The 11,223-nt window shown below is 41.8% G+C and overlaps 1 protein-coding gene across 2 annotated transcripts; it reads right to left on the bottom strand.

Moving 5' to 3' along the window:
- Nucleotides 1-5,589: 5,589 nt before the first annotated feature.
- wdr73 (WD repeat domain 73) lies at nucleotides 5,590-10,584 on the bottom strand. 2 transcript variants are annotated; one of them, XM_080470908.1, is made up of 8 exons: nucleotides 10,463-10,584; nucleotides 9,588-9,655; nucleotides 8,968-9,053; nucleotides 8,801-8,889; nucleotides 8,265-8,332; nucleotides 7,356-7,520; nucleotides 6,803-7,168; nucleotides 5,590-6,081 (listed from the first exon to the last, which is right to left on the bottom strand). In XM_080470908.1, exons 1-8 carry the CDS (start codon nucleotides 10,519-10,521, stop codon nucleotides 5,849-5,851), a joined length of 1,134 nt encoding a protein of 377 aa, XP_080327034.1. In that variant the 5' UTR covers nucleotides 10,522-10,584; the 3' UTR covers nucleotides 5,590-5,848. The 2 variants fall into 2 exon arrangements, with proteins under 2 accessions (XP_080327034.1, XP_080327033.1); XM_080470907.1 differs by having other exon boundaries at nucleotides 5,595-6,081; nucleotides 6,803-7,171; nucleotides 10,463-10,560.
- Between the last annotated feature and the right edge of the window lie 639 nt (nucleotides 10,585-11,223).

Here is an 11,223-nt window from a genome sequence, read left to right as displayed (position 1 = left end):
TATCTCAAATTGGATCCACGTTATGTCACTGACCCATCGCTTGCATAATCAAATCTGGGCAAAAATAAGTTAAACTGATATCAAATTGACTGTTTAACATTCTGTTAGATGATACAATGTTCCCTGGAAGTTTTATTTAGTGCCATTATCAAACCAAATGAGTTCAATCCTTTTGTCTTTACCCCAAAAAAATTAATCAGAAACTTTAAGTTATGTTTTTCATTTTGTAATGTTGTAATGATGATTATTTCAGGTGCCTCAGTGGTTTTTTTTCTGTACTACTTCACTACCCATAACTAAACAAAGTTAAGGTTTTATTTATTTTTTAATGGAACTGTAAATTCAGATGATTCTGGTCAAAGGAGAATCTGATGGCTGCATAATAACGGAGTTCTCTGACGATTCACTTTAATTCTTCCAAAAACATCGATTTTTTTTAATTGAAGCATGATGACACAAGGCTGATATTGTATTCCAGACATCCACAGACTCTTGGTTTATTGTGTATTTGGGGCATTAGTCACTCCGCGTCCTTGACAAGCTGAGTGGTTGAGACTCACTGACAGATTGCCATGTACGTCACCATTTCCACTTTTGACCACAATTCAGGTATAAAAGTTGCCTTTTCTTCCTGCTTTCATTCAGCAGTTATTAGTTTTTGACCAACATCGAACATAGCACTGTCTATGTTGTTGTTTCCTTGACAGGAGAACCTCTGAAGTGGGACCCAGTATGATAGAAAACTTGAGTAAAACATAATGAATGTGTCCGTTTGCATCCGCACAAAGAAATAAAAAGAGCGAGGTTAAAAAAAAAGAGAAATACATTTAAAGCAGAGGCCAGACAAGAAGCAAACACAAAACAATTATTTCAAATATGAAATTATTCTGAATGCAGCTCAATAAATGGTATCCTCACTTTTTATGCTGGTGTGAGTTGTGTTTTCTACGGTCACACTAATCCCCCCGTCAACTCAACACAATGTTTAATTAAGACCCGTCAAAAGAAAAAATATTCCAAATTTCAAGAAAAGATTATTTCATTAATCCCCTCAGAGGAATAATTACTCTGCATTTAATTCTCCCTTTTACTACACTGACAAGGAGGCAGTGAGCCACAGAGGTAAACTGTCAGTGATGGGATTGAACCTACAAACCTCCAGTTCCAAACCTCCAGGCCATCACTGCCACTGCTGCAAGAGAGCAACACATTCATCATATTGCTTTCACTTCCTGAAGCTTTCACCTTCAACTGAGCGATAAACAATCCCATGTTGTGAGGTCTTAGTCGTGATGAGCTGCATGATCCCCTCAGACCAGGTGAAAATAAAACCTCGGCAGTATTTTGACGAATAGCACTGGACTGGTGTCACGAGAGGACGGCTCTCAACCTGCTGTTCTGTCAGCTCTGTGGCCTCGACCAGGGTGAACATAATGTACGTAAATAAAACACTAATTGGTTTGACCGACTAATATTTGTGGCGCTGACCGGCCGCGGGGCAAATGTTGAGTCATTTAGCAGAGTGATGGTACACATCACCAGTACGTGGTCATGCATTCACGCCTAAAAGTTTGTGTGCGCACGTTCATGTCTAATTAATTCTCCCTTCATTCAAAGTCTCTGTCCTCACTGGCTCTAATGGACGGCACCTCAGTGGTCCATTTTTCTTTGTGGAGTTTGCGTGCTGTTTTCCTCGGGTTACGCTCTCCACTGATTAACTGGCGACTATAAATGACACGATAGGTCGGCAAATCATCCAGGATTTGGAGTTTGCATGTTCTTATGCAGTATCGCTATAAGGTGAGAGTAGGGCTGGGCAATCGGGGAACCATGTCTAATTCAGAATGTTTGAATTCAAATTTGAAATGGGTTTGTTGTGTGAGTGTGTTTTCACCTGAAGACCGCAAATACACAATAAATGAAAAGTTGACAGGCACTCATAATAATGCTTACATGTAATATATATGAATTGTTTCATGTCGTATTTATTATGAATTGGGGGGTGGGGGGTCAATTTGCAGACATGATACTCAGAGGTTTGTGCAAATGTTAGTGCACATCAGTGAAAAATATCATTACAAATAGATGAAAGGCAAGGCGGCTTTATTTGTATAGCATACTTCAGCAACAATGCAATGAAAACAAGGGAACATAAAAACATAAACACATTAAATAAGGGAAAAAAGAGATAAAAGTTAATGATACAGAGCAACATAGTAAGACATGGCAGAGCATCTTCTTTTCTTTGGGGGGTCAAGCATCCGTTGCCTCAGATCAGAAATAGTCCCAAAGTAATTCTGTACTGTCTTTCTTCAGAATTAACTGGCCCATCCTCGTGGATGGATACACATGTGGCCTGGACTATGACGGCTGACTGGTTTTCCACACAGCATAGCCGTCACTCCAATGGTTAGATTATAACCTTCATAACAAACTGCGCTCTGTACAACTTGTGGATGGAAATGGACTGTGATGGATTACCATAGAAACAACAACCTGAAACTCACAACTGGGACACGTCGGTGACTATTTGCAGCTAATGAGTTGGCACATGCGACAGGATCCCATTCATGGTTTTCATTTAATTCACATTGTCAGCTGTCTGTCAGGCGGTGCCACACTGAGGATCCTGGGGTTTTCTCCTGGACGTCAGCAGGTTTCACAAACAGACTCCGCGGTGCTTCAGATGTTGATTTTGGAGGCAGAGGAGATTGAGCATGACTCATTCAGATTACTCAGTGGAGACGTGTTACAATGGCGGTGGATCAGCGGAGGTCAAGCTCTCCGCTCACTCCTCTGTCAGTCAATGTAATCACTGCCTCTTGTGTCCTCTGAAAAGCCTCCTGGCTGAACGTCCTCTGCGGTTCTGCCTGCGAGCACACACCATCAGAAAGATATGAGGACAATAACAGCAACAAAAATATAAAATATCATATATTCATGCACAGTTGAAGTGGCCAAAGTGGTGATGTGAATTGAGACCAGCTCTATCTGGAGCTGCTAAAGGACTTTAGTGAAAGATTTAAAAAAAATGTAAAACAGTTTAATATGCACATCTAATAAATGACAAACCCTTTTTGAGCGTTGTCGTGTTCCAGTTACGAAATGAATCCTCTCAGTGATTGTTCACACCTGAGGAATACTGAAGATAAGCTTTCACTGTGCTGCTGCGCCAAGAAAGATGCGATTTGGTTTTAATTTACTGGTTGAACAGATCGCCGTGATCTCTGCTGATCGGTTCCTGCTCTCTGCTACCTCTTTCGTGTCAGTGTGTTTTTTGTTTTTTTTTTCTCTCTTGGACTCGGCTGCTCTTTCAGTCGGCAGCTTTCTGCCTGCAGCCGCTCTGCATCCAGTTCCCTGGAATAAATTGACTTTCAGTTTATAAGAAATTACATCATGTCCCAACTCCATGCGTCTGCTGTTATTTTCTCAGATGATTCCATTTGGAGTCGACTGAAAGCTGAGAACTGATTGCATGGACGCATGGATGGGTGGGTTTCAATATTTTGTCAGAAATTAGAAAACAAACTTGTTTTTCTTCGTCACCAAGCTGGCACAGCTTCACAAAATCTGTGCAGCATGAAGAAGAGCAGTCGTTAAACCAGTTGTGACGTTTAGGATGAAGTCAGAGGGGCACAGAGGATATGGAAGGTGGTTTTGGTTCCCAAACTTTTTCTTGGTGGAAACACTGTGCAAACCTCACTTTGTCCATTGTTTTTCATGAAGCGATGTAACGCTCTTGGTACTCTTTTTTTTTGTTTCTCCTTTGGACTGATTCATCTTTCTCTTTGTCTCTGCACGCTCTGTCGTCTCCCAATTGGAAGGTGTCAGGTTTGATTCCCATATCTGCCTGCCCGTCTGTACGTGAAAGTGTCCTCGAGCAAGAACTGAACCCCAAATTGCTCCCGGTGGATGGATTAGATGGCTTGCATTGGTGTGTGAAGGGGCGAGATGAAGTCATCTTTTCGTTATCTTTGGCTGTTGGTTCTCCAGAGAAGAGTACGTACAGTAAGGAGGAGGGAAGCAATGCCAAGCAGAGCCTCGTACACTGAGGTCATCCGGTGAGTGAAGGCCACTCAGCTCTGGCTACATTCACAGTGGTGAAGGAGGCGACCACATCCAGTCGCAAACCTTGAAGCACTACGATACACTGTGTTCAAAGACTGCAGACATCTGAAAAAGGGAACTCGCATTAATGACCAGAAAGAGGCAGAAGTGTTGCAGGAACAAGACATTTACGAGCACTTAGCGAAAAACACGATTTGTTCCTGAAATTATAACTCAATCTTAATTTTAAGAACTGAAATAGCAAAAAAATGCTCTTCCAAACAAAGAACAGAACCAGGATACTTTTAGCTGCAGTCACGTTGTCTTGTAGTTTACTATGAGAAAATTTAATTCCATTGGATGGATGCTGGATTGTATTTTTCGCAATCAGCACATCCATATCTTATGTGCATTGGTCGGGGGGTTCTCTTCGTGAAGGAGTGAAGGTCTTAATCATTCAGATGAAGGTTAGCGGTGTTCTGTCCTGTGACAGACACGCACTGATACAAGAGTCAAGGAGAGAATCTACGTTTCGCACAAACACAACAAATGCGAAATACAGTCCGATAAAATAACGTCACCTTTTTGAAGCAGAGGATGGCTGGAAGGGCAAAGGTTAAAGCTGCTGTGATGTGAAATAACATAAAATACCCCTATATATATATATATATATATATGATCCTGACTATAACTAGAAGAAATATTGGCTTTTAGTTCTCTTTTTAAAGAAAGCCTTGGAAACTCTAAGAGAGAGGGATGTTTTTGATTTGATGTATTTCGCAATTAAGCGTCATGCTGTTCTGGCCAGTGCCATGCAGAAGCTCAAAGGAAACCAAGGTCTTGTTGTAAAAACCAGTTAGTGAGAGAAAGCTCTGATGTGTGACTCAGGATTTCAGATTTGATCGTCTGTGTTTTCTTGACTAAAGAAGTGAGAAAAATCTGGAGCCTCAATGAGGACGTGCGACATTTAATAATTTAATATATGAATCAATTTCTTTCTCCTAATTTGATATTTGTATCCTCAAATAACTTGTCAAACCCAGTCGGTGGGATTTGTTCCGCCCTTGAAATCATTAAATCATCAGTTTAACGATTTGGTGTCAGGTTGAGGTATTAATCAAAAATGCTGCATGGCCTCATTTTTAGAATTTCAGTTGCTCTCAAAGCAGAACATCAATAACTGTGGAAGTGTATACCATATTTACACTATGAATGCGGCTTTATGTTAGACAGTTGTGCTCGAGAAGGGAAAAGTTATGTTGCTCTCTTTGAAACTCCATATAGAAAAGTTTGACTGTGACAGTTGCCTGGCTATTGATATCCTACTTTTATATATTAGCAATCCTCCGATAAGTTATACTTGGAGTTCTCCCCTAATGGGAAACTCTGTCGATGGAATAAAAGGTGCTTTCATTAAAACAAGTATCCATCTCCTATCTCACTTATTGGTATATATTATATACACCTCAGGTGTAGCAGTGTGCTGGAGCTGATCCCAGCTCACTTTGGGTGAAGGCACATTTTTCACATTCATCAGTACTTAAGATGACCGCAGTAGAAAAATACTTTATTGGTGACACATATACAACTAATGCATAGTGAAATTTCCCCCAGGAGCAGTGGGGAGCTGAAATGCAGCGGCAAAGGAGCAGATGAGGCTGAAATGCCTTGCTCAGAGGATTGAAACCTTTAATCACAAGCTCGTTGCTCCCATCTCTATGCCGCCACTGTCCATTAGCAGCTGTGACGTCACTCCAACAGAAGCTCATTGGTACGAGTTTGATCCATTTATGTCAGCAGCTCATCGATCCGGGTCCACCCAGTCCCAGACGTGGACGGAGCCGTCAGAGGCGGCAGACAGCAGCGTCCGCGGGCGCTCAGGATGCCACACGTGTGAGGTGACGGAGGCGGGGACGCCGTCATCATTCTGCTGTGAGGAAACGGCGTGGCCACGGTGCTGAAAGAGCGGCCGAGCATCCTGCGGCTCTATCCTCCACGTAGAGGTGCTGTAGAGCTGAACCACTCCACTGAAGCCTGATGGAGACAAAAGCTTTTATCAGTCATTTCTTTTAATCAAGAGAAATGTACTTAAAGCTCCCGTAACGTAAAGTATGTGGTACAGAAACAGTTTATACCCACACTGTAAAAAGTTAGAATGTATTTGTCCAACAAATAAACGGAAAGATGTGAAGAAGGTGTCATCTCTCATCACTTGCTTGCTGCACATCTTAACGAATGTGTGCTCACATAGGCAATCAGAGAGTTTCCCTTCATGACGTCAACTGGCTGTCAACTGACCGCTCCCTCTGGTAGTGGATACTCCCTTTGACCCTCCCGCAGGTAGATGTGCTCTATCCTCTAAAATTACAAGCAAATGCTACCGGGAAACAGACATGGAGTAGGCATGGCTTACTCCACATGGCTCATTAGAATTTAAAGGTACAGGCACAGAAACAACTGTCCTCAGCAGTGGTCAAGGGAGGGACTTTTAGACTGGATGAAATCCTGAAAAACCGTATAATATGGGACCCTTAAAACTAGTTGCAACAAACAAGCCAACTAAGCAGAGCTACAGCTACAATAGTGTCGGATCTTATTGGGTCTAGCACTTCCAATAAAATGAAACCCGTCTGACCTTCAGCAAAAGAGGAGCAGCCTCTAAAATGATTATTTATAATGATGATTATTTGACTCAGACTGCTGTTAAATTACAGACTAAACACGCTCTCTGACTTGTGTCTCTGTATAAACTCACCTGACACCGAGACGCAGTCCTTCAGCGCTGGAGCCCATGAGACGCTGACATCGTCCAGGCCGCAACAACGTGTTTGGACGTCGAGTTGAGCCTGACTCACGGCTTCTCCTGGGTTCCTCAAGTCTGACACCACTGCCCGTCCTGCAGAAGACAGCCTGACGACCCTGCAGCTGGACACATGCGGACTTGCGGACACGTCTGTCCACCAGAGGCTGGATTCTCCTGAGGACGGTGGTGGAGGTGAAAGCTGAGGAGCACCTGGTTTACGGGTGTCAGCGACGTAAACGCGCCCATTACAGCAGCCGGCGAGGAAAACTGTGTCATTTACAAACTGTAATGAACTCAGAAGATCTGCCGAGTCGGTCTCTGCTGGGACAACATGAAACAAAAAGTCCAAAAGACATCAAACTCAATGTTCTGAACAAAAGTTCCGCTGTACCAAACTGAGATTTTAGCCGGAAAACAAGCTCAATATTGGACTCTGAATCCACACAACTGTTCAAACGTGTGAGTTTAACCAGCAATGTGTACATTACAGATTTAGCACTGTTACCTAGTCGGTAAAGCGTTTTTCCTGACGCCACCTCAGTCAGCTGGACGTCGCTGCTCTGAGCTCCATGGAGGACCTGTGGTGGTGAAGAGAGCCGAGCAGCGATCCTGCTGCCGCTTTCCGAAGCGCTCCTCCCGCCCTTGACACTTCCTGTTCTCCGGATCACATCTGGTGTTGGACGACAACATGCAGCAGACAAACAGTTGTGGTGGAAAAAAGCTGAAAAATGGGCAAGACTGCATCCCCGAAGAATGCTGAGTCAGAACTTACTGGAATAAAATGTTGGTTTTTTTATGTTTAGTTATCAATTTCATAACATGTTGGGTTTATTTTTTTCCACTTTCAGGATTTGCATACATTAATCCACAATGAGCCCATTTAAATGAGCATAAAATCAAATAACTGGAAATAATCAGTGCATTGTAATAATCAAATCTGGGGGGTTTACAAGCAGTTCTGAGAAGTGATAATTGAAAAACTATTAATTAGTTCTAGTCCACTGCCTGATTTTGTTTGGAGTAGCAAGATACATAGTGATGAAATACTCAAACTTCCACAACCTTGTTTTGGTAAACCTGACGCATGTGGTCAGATTTTCATTTCATTCAGCTTGAAATATTTTCGCTCTTCAGTCCAGATGTGCCTCTTTGTCCATGTTTGTCATTCTATTATTTTCTGCTTAAGCTGCGATGACGTTATCTCCATTTTCCATGATTTTTGAATGTTTGAATTGATATGCAAGGGCAAAAAACAAATCAGATTAATAGGTACATTTATAATACGTCTAGGTGTGTCAATTCGATCGATGTAAAAAGGCTTACTGTTTTCTATTAGAATGGAGGCCACCATAGTTTTCTGACAATGATCAACTGGTACGCCACAACTAGATGCAAGATGTCAGAGGAAACTCACCGCTGTCGTCTCCTCCGAGCTCCCACAACTGCAGGTCAGAGGTCAGCCCATCATTAGTCACAACACACCTACCAGAACAACAACAAGGTGTTACATTTAAAGAAATTAATCATCATCTCTTATTTCTGCTTCATTCCTGCATTAATCACAGATAATGTCCTGACTGAACATGCAAACTCCACACATTTGCAGCAGAAAAGGTGGATGGATGTCATTAATGATGTTAGAAAGGTAAAAACGGTTTCAAATAACTGTAAAAATGATGATAAATTCTCTCCTGACTGTGAGCTTTTATTCTCTTTTACGTGTCCACTTGTTTTTTCTCAATTTCTTTTCCTTGAAAGTCTTAGTAGTGGCATTAATCAAATTCTTTCACCTTTACTAAACTAAATCCCACAAAAGAAACATTAAATCTGAGGTTTTCTGTGTTAAATTACTTCACAGGAATGAGACGTCAATGAAAGGAGGAAACACTGGAACGGCCCGAGTGCTGCTAATTCAGCCGAATGGTTTTCCTCACATGCCTCCGGACTCACCGTGTTCCCGGGATGTGTTTGAGGCGCCGAACGGGGCTGTCTGTAAACCCCCCGTGGGCGACTTTGAAATCCCGCTCTGCACAGAGGCCCTGGACACAGAAGGGGAGAGGTCAGCGATGCATCGAACGCACGTTTAGGAGAAACGCACTAAAAACATTAAACACCACCTTATTTTCATCGGCATAAAGTTTCAGCGGCAAACGAAGCTCCAAGATTTCATTTCTCGATGGGCTGTAGCCTGCGACGCAGACGGCTGCAAACACAGAGGAAGACAAACGACCTCAGAAAAAACAACCTGCAAATCTTAGAGGGTTCTGCTTCCTCCTGTGTGTCAGTGAGCACGTTTGTTATGTTTAATCAATACGATCCATCCAACCATCAATGATTTACATGTGTTTTAGTCAACTAAGTGTCATGGAGGCTGAAGATGAACGCGGCTCAAAAGGTCGTGAAAGGTTTCCTGTTTATCACAGGGCAAACACAGAGAGACAGTCACACACACGAGCATTCATACCTACAGGACATTTAGCCATATTCAAGTCTGAATAGTAAACATAAATACCTGCTGATAAGACATCAACATTCAATTATGAGCATTGAATACATCAAGTGTCTCATAATCCCTTTTGGGTAGTATCAGTAAAGTGTTTCTTTCAGCATGTCTGAATGGATCACACCTGGGCTGAAACATGGCATCAGATGGAAAAGAAAAAGAAAAAGAAAAACCCCTGAGGTGATCCTCACAATCCAACAAAGTCACAGAATAAATAAATACATCCACTCTCACTTTTCCCTGAAGTCCACTCGATGACCTGAGTGGGATGTTCCAGCTGATAAACATGAAGATCTTTGTACCTGAATAAAAAAAATAACTCATCAGTTTCGAGAAAAGAACAATAGAGTACAAACCTTTTTTTTTATTTATTATTATTTAATCACAATGAATCAAATTTATAATGGAAAAAACCTGTGACCCATGCTGCACAGTACTGGAACCCACATTTTCTATAGAATTGTTAATTATCAAGCAATTTTATCAACTCGATCAGTTTTATACAAAGTCTGTTAATATAATTTGATTTAGATTCAACATATTATCATGTGCACATATATTACAGCTACATTTCACTGGAGAAATCATTAAACATTTAACAGGAGATGTCTTGACCTTTCAATTTAATTGAAGAATAGCTACACTGCGTTGATTCTTTATGTAAAACGTATATTTAGACATAACATGTGTACATATGGAGCAGAGAACGGGTGTCTATTAGTTGCTTTTAAATACACAATTTGACGCGTTTGACGTCTCCAAAACTAGTTTCGCGCTCCACACACAGACACCAGACTCCATACAGAATAAACGATATTTGTCATTTATCTTTTTTGAAGACAAGTGTAGACAGTTTTAATGTAAAACGCTGTTTTATTTTTACATTCCTCTGACTATCCAGCCTTGTTCGTCTTGGTTACATTGGCCAAACTCACTAGATCCATCGTATAAATGGGAATTATTTGGTTGTAACTCATAACGCATCATTTCAGATGTGCACGAAAGGAGTTAGCTTTGCGCGGGTAGCGTCAACAAGCTCGCAGGTTGAGAAACAAATGTAAATGAGAAAGAAAAAGCGCTTTAAATAAAGGTTAAAACGATTTGCTCACGTTTTTAAGGACTCGATGAACCAGTCATCTAAAATATCATCAAACTCAGAGACCTCCATCTCCACACGTTTTTCTCGGGGGAATGTTTATGTGGAAGCAACTTCTCTTTTTCTTCGGATCTCTGCTTCTGTTAGATAGATACTGCAGCGCCACCTGCTGGCGTGGGGTCAATACTCACTTTATATATTAGTGCTAAACAAAGCGTGTATGAAGGAGGCAGGGGGAAACGTGGGAAGGTGAAAATGTTAGGAGTAGAGGGGGCAAAGTTACATGAGTTCAAGTACCTGGGATCAACCTGCAGAAAACAAGTGAAGGAGAGAGTGCAGACAGGATGCAATAGGCGGACATATATGTGAATATTTAAGCTGACGGATGTGAGAGCTACTGGCACAGGTGGCACGGATGAAGATGCTGAATTTTTTTATTGGGATTGACCAGATGGATTAAGAATGAACAGACCTGAGAGACGGCTGAGATGGAGCATGAAGCTCGAGAGGCCAGGTTTGAATGGTTTGGGGGTGTGATGAGGATAGATATTAGATAATGTTGGTGATGAAACAGGAGGAGAAGAGTGACATGGAGGTGGTTGATCTAATAGTTGAGGAGGTAGGGGATAGTTTGAGATGGAGGCATATGATTTGGTGTTCCCTAAAAGACTGAGATGAGAAGAAAAAGAAGAATTGGAATAGAAAGTACTTCAAACCTATTTAGGGTCAACAAATAAGCTCACATGCATGTCTTTGGACTGTGTGAGCAAACCG

The sequence above is a fragment of the Lipophrys pholis genome (genome assembly GCF_963383615.2).
Source record: "Lipophrys pholis genome assembly, chromosome: 9".
In the NCBI taxonomy this organism is placed as follows: Eukaryota; Metazoa; Chordata; class Actinopteri; order Blenniiformes; family Blenniidae; genus Lipophrys; species Lipophrys pholis.
The sequence above is the reverse complement of the archived record's forward strand: the minus strand, read 5'-3'. Positions and strand labels throughout refer to the sequence as shown.